Source organism: Borostomias antarcticus (assembly GCF_949987555.1).
Source record: "Borostomias antarcticus genome assembly, chromosome: 28".
NCBI classification, from domain to species: Eukaryota; Metazoa; Chordata; class Actinopteri; order Stomiiformes; family Stomiidae; genus Borostomias; species Borostomias antarcticus.
This window is the reverse complement of record NC_140261.1, coordinates 2,957,544-2,971,077: the sequence shown is the minus strand read 5'-3', so window position 1 is coordinate 2,971,077 and position 13,534 is coordinate 2,957,544. Positions and strand designations below refer to the sequence as shown.

Here is a 13,534-nt window from a genome sequence, read left to right as displayed (position 1 = left end):
ACAAGCAACAAACATTTTATATATTGACTTTTTAATACAATTAAAATGAACATAATTTCAATTAAAACAATAAAAAAATGCAATAAACACCTCCATCCAATCCCCAGCAAAAAAAACAAACTTAAAGGGTTCTCAGAGTTCAGTGTTCACTGGTAGTGTAAACAGGAGGCAATACCCTCCGGGAGTGAGAACGCACCCAGGGGTGGTCAATGACGCTCTGCAGCGGGAGACGCATGGCTGGGTTGTGGCGGAGGAGCTTGGAGATCAGGTCCCGCGCCCCATCAGACACAACCGGGGGGAACTTCAAGTCAACCTGTAAATTGAAAGGAGTTGCTGATCAGATATTCGTCAATGACCTCACGTCTTGTAAAGACACCTTGAACAAAAAAACTGATTGACTCATGACAACATTCTCACCTTTGTGATCCGCTTGTAAGTTTCAGAGTGACTCTCAGTTTCAAAAGGGGGGTTTCCAACCAAGCACTCGTAGCAGAGGACCCCAATGCACCACAGGTCAACCTTCTCGTCATGGGTGCGCCCCTCAATCATCTCTGGGGGCAAATAGTCGAGGGTTCCACACATCGTCTTGCGTCTGTATGGGGGAAAGAAAACCAAAAACGTGTATTTCCATTAAAATAATAAAAATGATCAACATGCTGCGCCTTGAAATTTGCCCACATCCGTCGCTGTCCATAACGCGACATTCGTCTATAGCTGTCACAAGGCCAGTTTAATTAATTAGTTTTTTAAAATGATTCTGTTGAACCACAATTCAAGAGCAATGGCTGATTTTCATTAGTTAATTTTCAGTACATTTTTATTTATCATTACTTTTGTCAGTTTCAATTTTATCCATGTCTGTATGTGTTATGCGGGTGGGTGAGAGAAAGCAGGCACTAGATGGGTCCCTCACCTTAGGGATGGCGCGTGGACAGACCAGCCAAAGTCTGCAATTTTCAGCTCTCCTCGGAAGCCCAGCAAGAGGTTCTCTGGCTTGATGTCCCGGTGGATGACTTTCCTCTCGTGGCAGTAGAGCAGCGCATCCGAGATTTCTTCCATGTACTGACAAAAGGCAACAGCCAGGATGGAGTTACACTTAATCATTTGAAATCTCTGGTTGAAATTAACGCCACCATAACCAGACCAGGCACAATGAATCACATGTGTGTACTGTACATAATATCCCATAGCTAGATCACAGGAGTTCAAGCAGATTAAAATAGAAATATTCTTAAAACACAATTGTGGATTGTCCTTAGAAACGGCAAGAATGATGTGGTCCTCCTACCGTGGCTGTGCGCTGGTTATCAAAGCGGACACATCGTTGCAGTTCCTTGTACATCTCTCCTTGTGGAGCATACTCAAGGATTAGGAAAACACGCGTGCGGTCATGGAAATAGTTGTAGAAGCGCAGGATGTTGGGGTGTCTGAAGGGAGGGGACAGCGATTATTTCCTTCCGCACTAAACCACATCCAGTATTATATTTGGCTATATTAGGTGATATATGATGATTTAATAAATTATCTTTGGTATCAGTAAATGGACAGCGTTTGATTTAGTCAAATGTGTGACCCATATACATTACAGAATACATCAGGAGGCCATCTTACAGAAGTGAACAAGAATGTGTTCACAATCTCATACTGACCTAAGATGGGACTGAATCTCGATTTCTCTTCTAAGCTGATGTTCCACACCCTCCTTCTCCATCTGAGACTTGAACAGCACCTTCAACGCCACGATGGTCTTCAGCTGTTTTTCTCGAGCAAGGTACACATTCCCAAACTTGCCCTTTCCCAGAGGCCGCCCAATATCAAAATCTTTCATGCTGAATTTCCTGATGATAGCAAGTACACAGATGTTAGCAAACAAGATTACAGCAGCCCAATGCAGAGAAAATGCAGAGTAGACTCAAGACCCAGAGCAAGGTGTCAGCATTACTCACTTTTGGGATGAGCTAGTAGGTTCTCTCCCAGGCCCTGAAGTAATAAGATGATACTTCATTAGGGCTTTCATTGTCATAAAAATGATAACATAAAAAAAAATTAAACAATAAAAAATATAGTAATGGCATGATCTAAAATGCCATATCTGACAAACTATAACTTGCTATATAGAACTAAGATTGGAGACTGACCAGTGATGGCATGCTTGTCAGTAGCCTGTGGACGTGGGTTCATCTGAACTGGCCGTGGGGCCACAGTGGACATTGGAGTAATAATCTGATTGGGGAAAGAGAATTAAGACAGAAACACCATAAAACGTATTGCTTAATCCCCAAATAGTTATCACAAAACATTAGCCCCACAAAAACGAAGCGAAATGGGTGGATAGTTTGAGAAACGGTCAAATGTAGCTATGCTTTTCCTGTACTTGGAGGAAAAACAGTAATGGCCATAGGCACGTTTGGCCTATTAGCTAAAGATTTCACTCGAAATACCCTCAGAAATGCGAGTAACGTTACAGTGCTGTGCCATTGCGTTACTCTGCGTTACTAATACGTAGCTACGAATCAGTGTGGGTCTACCAAAAACATTAATTTATAATTATTTTTTTCTTAAAAACAGTCGTTTTATTAAGACTGAACAGATTTTGCTAACGTTGGCTGAGTAAAACCATGAGGACACACAATGGCAACTCCAGCTCAGTTAACGTGAGTAGAGAGAGAAATAGCACTTACAGGTCTTTGGAAATCAGTGGGATCGTGATTCTCCTTATTCTGCATAGAAAGAAATAGTTAATTAAGTTGCATAAGACCCGAGAACAGCCAGGAGATGCACGGAGTTTTCAATCCAAAGCATTTTAAACAAGGCACAGTAAAGTCATGCTATCTAACGTTAGCTTGCCAATGTTGTCTGGCCCAACATTGCTATCTAGCTAATATTAGCTGATTAGCTAATTATTATTAAGACACAACGCAGTTTTTTTTTAGTAAACTTCTTACCTGCATCACACTTAACTAATCTGTATTAATAACACTATATAATAAATAATACGTAGCTAAGTAGACGCTATCAAACACTTGTTTAGGTAGCTAGCTAGCTGCTAATGTTCTCAATCATGGATGTATTAGGAGGCGATGGACCATATTCAAAAACACCCTTCCAAAAACACGTCTTTGTGATTGGCTACACCAAATTGAACTCGTTGTTGATTGGTGCAAAGGAGGGGAGAGAGAAAGAAGAGGGGGGAGAGAAAGAAGAGGAGGGAGAGTAACGATTGGTGGAAAGAACGTCATTCAAATGCTAATCCCGCCTCTTTGAAATTGTTGGCTTGTCATGTCAGCAGACCCATGGAGGTATAATATAAAGCTGTATATAATATATAGCAGACCACATCCATGCAGCAGACAAGACTGACTACCATTCTTGGAAATCTCATTACTGTACTACCACATCACCCAGGGAAACACGTCACCTTGTTCCTTTACGTTAGCGTTTTCAATGTATCTTAGTAGTGGCCTTGATCAAAGTGGTGAAATAAAGTTAGAGCATCTGAATGACATTAATGTGTTCGCATTGTCTAATAATTGTATGACATGAAAGTGTTTTAGGTGATAGTATTAGTACAGCTACTGCAAGGTGTCTTCTGTCATGCTTAGTAGTAGCTAAAAGTGATTTCTTTTCATTTTCTTTGTTGTGGCTTGACTTGGGCCCAAGTCATTTTCTCACTCTTCTCTGTAAAGTTAGTTCACCTTCACCGATACGTTTTTGTCATCGTTTGGTTTGGTCTGTGTTCTTCTTCCCAGGTAGACCTTTGCCGTAGTCAGTTAATCTGCCTGGCTGCTGAAATGGCAAGCATCCAAAGGTCCTCTCCGAGACGTTCACAGGTAAGTTATATTCCAAATTAAGCATGATGAGATCAGCTGGTTGTTACAATTAAGGCAATGCAATATACAGAAACATGACAAAAAGGAATAACCTAAATAAATGAGCGGAGAAACATAATGAATGTAGACGCTCTTCCATACAGGTTTACTGCATGATAGAATTAAAGTTACCATCATGCTCTGTGGCATGTATATTAAAGTTACCATCATGCTCGGTGGCATGTATATTAAAGTTAATGTAATGCCCTGTGGCATGTATCTTAAAGTTAACATCATGCTCTATTAAAGTTAACATAATGCTCTGTGGTATGGACAGTATATGGACATGCTGACCAGGCCCAGCTGACCAGGCTCTGTGGTATGAACAGCTTCTTGTCTTTGAAATCGAGAGTTTAACATGTTTTTGAAAAAATTTTCAAGGTGCCCACCCACATCCATTGTATGACCAAAACGGTGGTAGAGCAATTATCAGACTTTCGCAAAAGTGCTAGTTTTGTCAACGTTTTGATCTGAACCAGTGTATATGATCATAAGTAACCTTAAAACAGGTCTATGCATTTTCCCTTTACTACTCTTTTAAGAATATTTCCTTTCAAATGTGCCTTCAAGAGTTTTGTGACAACAATCATTTTATAGTAAATACATTTCATAGTGTTGCATCAAGGTTTCGTAATGAAAACTCTTTACTGCATGATCCTCCTGTGCATGATACTGTATTAACCATATGCCTGGTTCACTCTGAACAGCCTGGACAGTAGGTTACTGCTCCGGTTCCTCCATGGCGCCGTGAATTCAGCCAATCCCCAGACTGCAGGGGCGGAGCTTCTTCGGGCCTTGCACTACGAACTGGACTTCTCCCACTCTTCTGCCTGTTGAGCACCAGCGAGGAAGAGGACGCTGAGCGAGCAGGAAGAGGAGGCGGAGGACAAAGGGGAAGATGAAGAGGAGGAATTGTATCTGTGTCTCAGTGCTGCCGACTGCAGGGCCATATCTGCCGTCGTACAGCTTTCTGAAAATTGCACAATGTCAACCTGAACACTTGTCATATTCAGGACACAGGACTCAAAGAGCTCTTCGCAGGGTTCTCCAAAGTTCGCCTAAGGTGACCAACCCAGTCCCACGTGTCTGAATGATACTGGCCACATGTCTTTATGGAGTGGTTATGTGTTGTCTGTGGTACGGCTTTCAAGTTTTAGTGGTCTTCCAAAAGGAACAAATTAGAAATTCAAATGAGCCTTTCACATGAAATTTGACCATTCATTCAATGGATCTTTTAACATAAATTCAGATAAACTTCAGATGGTTTCTTTTTTCTTCTGATACATGGTCAATTGTCCAATGACGTTCAACGTCGCATGTTTTCTTGGTGAAATTAAAATTGAGATGAAGCCCCTCTGTCCTGTGTCTCTCTTGCAGTGCCAGTAAGACTTTGCTTGTGCAACTCCTGGGTCTCATCGGTGCCACTGATGTGCAGCGAGCCGTATCCCTGTCCAGAGCCACCGGCCGGGAGCTGGACCTCAGCCGGACCAGACCGGGCCTGCGGGGCTGCAGAGCGCCGGCCCTGATGTTGGCACATGCACAGGAAGACCTGGCCATGCTCAGTCTCAGACACTGCAAGCTGACCGACGCCTGCGTTCAGCTTCTCTGCCCCCACCTAAACAGAGGGTGTGTCATAGGGAGTATATGCTTTTTGGGAAGTTCTCTTCATACATTTTGTCCTGTACTGTATTTACTAAGTGGTCCTACTGACGAGATGTTTTTTTTTTAGTATAGGAGGATACACTGCTTATTATTGTACCCTATTGACCGACTTAAATGATAGATTACTGTGTCCTTGCATTGCATGAAGTGAACTTCTCAAGTTATCAATAATTTTTTGTTATGTGAAAGATGTGAAATTCATACTTCTGTCTTTTCTCCAGTCTTAGTAACAACGATATCACTGATCATGGAGCTCAGAGAATTTTTAATGTGGTCTCAGGCAGCACTGTGGTCCAGAGTGTACGGTGAGTGTGTGTGGTACCACCAAAACTTTCTATGACATCAGTAGAATAAAGGAAGAGTAGACTTTTATGTAAGAAAATGAACTGTTTTTGTCTGAGTTCGTTGTGTCCTCTTTACAGCCTGTACAGAAATAGAATTGATGACCACACAAAGTATCTGAGGGACAAGCGCTTTCATCTTAGGAGCCACGACATCCCCTGGCGCATGCGATGGGCGCTCCCTGTGCCTGGCACCTTGGACTACCTTGAGGAGCTGGTGGACCTGGAACGTGAAGATGAACTTTCCCTAGCATCTTAAATTAGGCTTGAATTATCTTGACCAAATGACCACTAATGGTAACCTGATGGTTTGTAATTGTACATGTTTTCCCACTCAGATTAGGAGGCCCTTAAGCTCCTAATATTGATTTTCACTATGCTGCACAATTACACTGACATTTTTATTTTATTTGATGAGTATGCCTTGTGGTACTTATGCTTCTAATGCACTCCCTCTAACCTCTCTGGATACGATATTTTGATCATTCAGGTTAAACTCGATCAAACTGTAACAATATTTTATCTTATTTAACCAAAGATTGTGCCTCCATAAAGTTTAATACACCATTTAGAACAGAATATAACTTCACAGCTTTCTAGACTTTTTAGATACTCATGCTGTGGAGACCTGTGTAACCTTTGAAATACTGTACTTTGTAATGTTTGTATTAGAAGAATTGTTATGGGTTACAACGTTACTCCAAAGACCTACTAATTTGTCATAGCATTTTATTGGTAGACTAGCTAATTCATGCTTTATCTACAGATTATAATATAAGAATGCTTAAATAATACTCAGTTGGCTAGTCACTCGGGTAGGCTAGTGGACACTTGCCATACACAAAATAAAAAGTCACTGTCATTTATTTCTGTAATGGTTTATTGATTTAATTAAATCGTGATAGAAAAAGACAATTTACCATTTGTAGTGTATCTACCATCAAAAGATATGGGTCTTTCAAGCAAGATTGAATTTAACACACATGTTCAAACACATGCTACGGGTCCGAGTATATCCATCATATTGTAAAAATAACGGTTAAACATGGTCAACTTCCAGTTTAAAGCCAACAAACAGACAACCGATGTGTTGACATATGTGGCCCAAATTTTCAAAAAGTATTTCCGTTGCTGGTAAATTATAATACCGCCAATACATACAGGACATCTTTAGCATTTCAGACCTGTAGCAAGAGCAGGCGGCATTTTCATTGATGTTAGATCAAATCACGTGCTTTTTAAACACTTTCTAATGACAGGGTTGGGGAAAGCAAGGCCTAAACTTAAAATAGACTGATCCTCTTCCTGGCTCTTGTTAACTTGTGGTTGCACCTGGCACAAAAACCTTTCAATGTTCAGTGATAACGCAGCTGAAATCTCCTTTTGCGAAATAGAATTGTGGAGCATGAGAGTGTACACACAGCAGGTTATGACAATTTGTGTAAGAGGAATGTTTTATATTCTAACACAGTACCAGAGGTCTACCTGGCCCAATATATATGAACTACCTAATCTAAATTTATTGTAATAGTGCAATTGGTGAACACGAGTGCACATCGTGGCAGCAGAGCAGCAAGTGAGCGGCGCAGGTGTGGCACAGGGTCGTTCTCATCCAGTTTATCAACGTTCTCATCTCCCCCTTCTACACCTGCACCCGCACTGCCTTCTTCCCTCCCTTCCTCCCCCTCCCCCGTCCTCTGGCTGGCCTGGAAGAACACCTCGCAGAACTCCAGCCTCCGCAGCTCCTTCAGGGTTCTGCAGCTGCGCAGAACCTGCATCTCCCTCAGCTTGCAGCATCTAAGGCGGAGGCACTGCAGGTCCTTAAGGCGGCTGGCGCACAGGAGCCCCGGCCCCACCTCCCTCCCGCCGAGGCTCAGCTCTTCCAAGCCGAGCCAGCCGGCCCCTAGCCCCAGCGAGGCCATCTGCATCTGGGAGCCCGCCCGGCCAGAGTTGCCTACCTCCAGGTACTTGAGCCTGGAAAGCCCCTCCGCGGCCCCTACCCTCCCCGTGGCAGCGCTGGCCCTGAGGCCTGCCGCGGTCACGCGCAAGACGTCCCGGAGCTCCAGGCGGTTAAGCTTCTCCCACGAAGCCAGGCTCTGCAGGTGCTGGTCAGTGAAGGAGGGCACGTTGTCAAGGACTAGCATCTCAATGGCGATCCCCGATGTGGAGGCCGACCCTTTTCCGGTCTCACCCCGCCTTTGCTGATGACTACGGGCAGTTGATGCGGTTTCAACCACTTTCCCAGGACCTTCTGATTCACTGTGAGGACTCTGTGTGAAAAAGCCCTGTGGTAGCTCACAACCGCGCAGCTCAAGGACCTGAAGTGTCGGGGGCAGGAGCTGACAGCTGCGCAGACCTCGCAGGTCGGCGTGCAACAGGGAGAGTCTGCGCAGGCGGGGGCATCTTGTGGACAAGGCTCTGAGCCAGGACTCCGAAAGGAAAGCCCCACCTCTGGCAGAGAGCAGCAGGCCACGCAGGCGCAGGCATCTCAGTCCACAGCCCAGGTACTGGCGTAGTAGAACCCATAGCATGCGAGATGTCACCTGACCCATAATGGACATCAAAGAGGGTAGGCAGTTGGGAGAATGGATCAAACATGGCACAAAGGGAGGAATACTATGTTAGTGTTTAAGTCCAGACCATGTGAAGGAAATACTGTCGAATTGTGAGACAGGTAGCTAGATGTAATAAAGCTATTGATCCATACATTATTATACTGAAAATTCAACGTGAGATTCCGCTTTTTAAGAATCGGTAGCTAGCTAGCTAAATAGGATCATAAAGGATGAAGATCCAATTTGACAAACAAAAACAGCTAGCAGGCAAGCCTTCGTTCTTACCCCTTTCCACGCAGTAAGATCAACAGCTCGCCATAGTCTTTGATCCTTTACCAGACGTCTCCATCTTTTACAAACCCTGAAAGTACATTAGGGCCTTCATTATTATCTCACAACAAGCCACCAGAACGGTCTTGCTCGGGCATTGCATGCACGCAAACATAATTATATAACTAGCTACTACAATAAGCGACCTTGTATTTACCTGCCGCTTCGGACGAGCTCTCGTACACTTAAATAAGATAAAATATCAATTATAATATTCTCAGGAAAGTAGTCGAGGGTGCAAGTTTTGAAGTCTTCCATTTTGTACACAAATCACCGTTAGCATGGACCATTTACACGGACACAATAGGCCGACGTACCACACTTGGACTCGATTCTGAAACTGTTCCTAAAGCGAGAACAGTACCCAGCTACGTTAGTACTGATACTAACACTTATTTAAATTAGTCGAAATAAACTAAATCATGGGCTACTCATAGCGAGACTAGGAACTGGTCAGGGGATGCACGACAAATGTTTAAAACTTGATTTTCAACAGATTGCCTTTGCTGGTTTCCATTTCAGGCGGAAGTGTATTCTAACTGGTTCCGGTTAGCTTCGCCTGTCTAGAAAGAAACGGACAAATCGTCCCAGGCAACTAGACGGGATTAATTCGGATCTTTTTACTGATTCGATTCTTTTAATATCCTCCAGTTATAGAGAAAACATGACAAAACACTTAGAGGCTCTTTCTTCAGCGCTAAAAAAACGAAGTGTGGAGATGGTTTTGCTATGCAAGACTAGTCTTCTAATATAAGTTATAACTAGGGACAACACCGCCCCCTAGTGGTCAGTCTCAACACCCACTTGATCCACTGCGCCTGCGCGCCTGTCAGTCGGACAAGATGGCAACGAGCAATGGTGGAGGGATGGAGGTGGATGGGGCAGGTGAGAGTTTCCTTGATCAACCCTACATTTTACCTCTTATGACCATGACCCGATGTGCAGATGTAAACGGTGTTATGAATATTAGCATTGATTTAATCCATTCGGTGCGTTGCCAAGGGCAACCAGCTAACCTACCTACCTACCTAGCTAGTTAGTTAGCATGCTAGCCGTTAGCTTAGCTTAGCTTAGCATTGCCTGTGTTTGCGTCGCGGACGGTTAGCACTCTGGCTGTTGGCAGGCTAACAATGCTAATAGCATAGCAAGCTTACGTTATTAGTGGCAGCTAGCTAGCTTCTTTAAGCTTTATCTTTAGGATAATCTAACAAGTTAAGTAGTTAACTATCTAATGAGTCAACACTTGTATCATTAGAGAGTCGAGAGTAGCTAGCTATAGCACAGTATATGTCAGCCAGCTAAGTTATAAATACTGTAACCTAAACCCCCTCAATGTCCATTGCCCTGCTCCAGCCAGCCCCAGTGTTATGGCATCAGGGGTCACTGGGAGTGTGTCAGTGGCCCTTCACCCCCTTGTGATCCTCAACATCTCAGACCACTGGATCAGAATCCGCTCCCAGGAGGGACGACCAATGCAGGGTATGTCAATCAATCAATCAATCAATCAATCAATCAAAGCTTTATTTGTATAGCGCAAGTGACTGGAAGCTCTACCTGATTGAAAGCATCTCAGCAAAAACCCACTGTGTCACACACTACATACTAGTGTTCCTAGTATTGCAATTGCAGAAATAAACTGCATGCCAAGTTTAAATGAGTTGTTTAAGTCATATTCAACTCGCAACCTTGCTGATATTGCACTTGTTTTCATGTTTGTCCAGTGATTGGAGCATTGATTGGGAAGCAGGAGGGTAGAACCATTGAGGTGATGAACTCCTTTGAGCTACTGTCCCACACTGTAGATGACCGAGCACATATTGACAAGGAATACTATTACACCAAAGAGGAGCAGTGTGAGTCCTGTTTTTTTTTCTTTCTGTTCTGTTTGTCTGTCTCAAACTCGCACAGTTTCTTACTGAATTCTTCTGAAGTTCTAGGTTGGTGTGTAACCGAAGCACAACGTGCTGTAATGGTCACTGACTTTCTCCGTCTCTCAGTCAAACAGGTTTTCAAGGACATGGAATTCCTAGGCTGGTACACCACCGGGGGTACCCCTGACCAATCAGATATCCATATTCACAAGCAGGTAGGCGGGGCAAGGGGGTCATTTTTCACATAGAGGAAATAAACTCATGAATGATAAGTAAAAACCGGTTCTTTCAGTTAGCCAGCTCTGTGGATGAGTGTTCGTTGTCAAGCTGTCAATTCTTCTTTCATTCCAGGTGTGTGAAATCATTGAGAGCCCGCTCTTCCTCAAGTTGAACCCCATGACCAAACATACAGATGTAAGTTTCTCATTTGCTTTGTCTGTGGTGTCTAACTAGTAGTATGTAAGCGTTTAAGTAGTATAGTGTGTCGTGTAGTATAGATGGCTGTATCTAACTATATATATATATATAGTTTAGTGTGTGGTGTAGATATAACGCTATAGAACTGAAATATGTTGTCTCACAGCTCCCAGTCAGCGTTTTTGAGTCCGTCATCGACCTCATCAACGGAGAGGTAATCAAAGTGTCCATACCACATGCATGTGCGCGCACACATTCTCTTCCTCTCTCTCTCTTTCTCTACTGTACACCAGCTACTTATGGATGTCTTAATTTTTAAACTTGGCTGTTAATGTCCAATCCCAGGCAACCATGTTGTTGGCCGAGCTGACCTACACTCTGGCCACAGAGGAGGCGGAGAGGATCGGTGTTGACCATGTGGCTCGCATGACTGCCACAGGCACTGGGGAGAACTCCACAGGTGAGGCTACCATAGTTACGACTCTACTCCACAGGTGAGGTTACCATAGATACGACTCTACACACACACTGCCGTTCACAGGTCCTCCATCCCACTGTCTCCGAAAATGACACACTATAACACAATTTTTCATTATGTTCTCTCTTTATCTGTCTCTGTTATTTAGTGGCAGAACACCTCATTGCCCAGCACAGTGCCATTAAGATGCTACACAGCAGAGTGAAAGTGATCCTGGAGTACGTCAAAGCAGTGGAAGCAGGTAGGGCAGCTGTTGTATGTCGGCGCCGTTGGTCAGATGCGAGAAAATGTCGAAGTGCGTCTGGAAAGCAGTTGTCATTTCCATTTTTACATTTCCGTTGTGGTAATTTAGCTGACGCTTCAATCCCAAGCAACCCCCCCAAAAAACCTATGCTCAGGTAGCCTATCCAAACCACTTCACTGCACCTCGATTGTTACGCGCACGTTTGTTTCACCGCTTTCTGTTTCTCTTGTTCCGTCCCCGTCTGACTTGGTGACCACCAGGAGAGGTGCCATTCAACCATGAGATCCTCCGAGAAGCCAATGCTCTTTGCCATAGACTGCCCGTCCTCAGCACCATCAAATTTAAGACCGACTTCTATGATGTAAGTGCCATCCGCCTATGTCCGTATACATGGTGAAAGTCTCGTCCCAGGCTGTGTAGTCACTGTATTGACTGGCTGTGTACAACCGTGTCCTCTTTGTCTCCTGTAGCAATGCAATGACGTAGGTCTCATGGCCTACCTAGGCACCATAACCAAGACCTGCAACAGCATGAACCAGTTCATCAACAAGTTCAACGTCCTGTATGACAGACAGGGCATCGGGCGAAGGATGAGAGGACTGTTCTTTTGAGTGACAGAGAAAAAGAGTGAATGACAAAGTGGAAGGAAGAAATGAAGAGGTCACAAGCACTGCAAATTTTAATTTGCTTGTCTGCATTTTTGTTAACACACTGACACTCGGATACAAGTGAAGATTAGTTTATCAGATCGGGTTACCGTTGCTCCAAGTGTCTCAGAGAGCACTTGTTTGTACCACTTTATCACATACATGAACAGAAAAAAAAGAAACATGTACAAAATCACTCACGTAAGCACTCAGTATGTGTAACATTGTGAGTATGCACATTAATGAATCCATGTACATGAACAGAAATTTCATTTTCCCCTTATGCTTTGTTTTGTTGTTCCATGTTTCTGTAAGTAATAAATGATCTGCTGATTTTTTGCGGGGCTCTTATTTTTGTAACATCACAACTGTATGTTGTAGTTTACGCTGTCCGTACAGATCAATTGTACCCTTTCAGAAGGAAGTGTTCTCTAGTAGGTGTGCACCAATATATGCAACACAATACCTATAGGACAGAGCAGTCCCACAACATCAAACGAGCACATAAAGCAAGCTTTGTAGATTTATAGGCTGGAGCGATGTGTTTGTAGTTACCTGGCCTTTTGATGTAGCGTGGGCCTGTTGTGCGAAGCCTCAGGGAAAACTGTGAGCACAGGTAAGCAGGAGCAAGGCGGAAAATAAAATGTTTTAATGTTTGAGTTCCAACAGGCTTAATAGCGGTCGGTGTTTATATAGCTATTAAAAACGTCGACAGAATGGCCCTCGTTCCGTCTGCACTTTTACTAGCCATGTGGCATCAACGGGGGTCGACGACTTCCACAGGATTGCAAAACTTCCTATTTCCACGTCTTCATTTTTGCTACATTCATTTATTCGACCTTTATTTTGGAAAATAAAATGCTTACATGTGGTAAAATTGACAACTTGTAAAGTTTATTTTTCATCAGTCATCGTGGTAACTGTACTTGCACAACATTTGTGTTAGCCTACTGTATCCTCATTATACATACTGACTGCACAAGACATGATCATTTTGTGGCAATCCAAATATTGAATTCACTTTACTAGTCATTTTAACATGTGGATTGTAACAAATCAGCATACAGCCAAAAGGGTTACAACAAGAGAGTTACACGCGCAAAGCCCCCAGGTACAGCTT

At 43.5% G+C, this 13,534-nt stretch overlaps 3 protein-coding genes across 3 annotated transcripts; 1 reads left to right on the top strand and 2 right to left on the bottom strand.

The window, feature by feature from the left end:
- Positions 1-139: 139 nt before the first annotated feature.
- On the bottom strand, positions 140-2,709 carry aurkb (aurora kinase B; the record flags this gene model as incomplete). The annotated part of the gene is made up of 8 exons (XM_084459577.1): positions 2,682-2,709; positions 2,139-2,223; positions 1,947-1,980; positions 1,650-1,838; positions 1,289-1,427; positions 914-1,062; positions 418-592; positions 140-313 (listed from the first exon to the last, which is right to left on the bottom strand). The coding sequence occupies exons 2-8, from the start codon at positions 2,209-2,211 to the stop codon at positions 140-142; spliced, it is 933 nt and encodes a 310-aa protein (XP_084315703.1). The 5' UTR covers positions 2,212-2,223; positions 2,682-2,709.
- Positions 2,710-6,791: 4,082 nt separating this feature from the next.
- LOC311326587 (F-box/LRR-repeat protein 12) lies at positions 6,792-9,051 on the bottom strand. Its single transcript, XM_084459513.1, has 3 exons — positions 8,915-9,051; positions 8,713-8,788; positions 6,792-8,415 (listed from the first exon to the last, which is right to left on the bottom strand). Exons 1-3 carry the CDS (start codon positions 9,013-9,015, stop codon positions 7,381-7,383), a joined length of 1,212 nt encoding a protein of 403 aa, XP_084315639.1. The 5' UTR covers positions 9,016-9,051; the 3' UTR covers positions 6,792-7,380.
- A 521-nt stretch (positions 9,052-9,572) lies between these two features.
- Positions 9,573-12,740, top strand: cops6 (COP9 signalosome subunit 6). The gene is made up of 10 exons (XM_084459402.1): positions 9,573-9,642; positions 10,111-10,236; positions 10,479-10,610; positions 10,755-10,843; positions 10,980-11,042; positions 11,212-11,259; positions 11,391-11,505; positions 11,672-11,764; positions 12,028-12,128; positions 12,238-12,740. The coding sequence occupies exons 1-10, from the start codon at positions 9,600-9,602 to the stop codon at positions 12,376-12,378; spliced, it is 951 nt and encodes a 316-aa protein (XP_084315528.1). The 5' UTR covers positions 9,573-9,599; the 3' UTR covers positions 12,379-12,740.
- Positions 12,741-13,534: the final 794 nt, after the last annotated feature.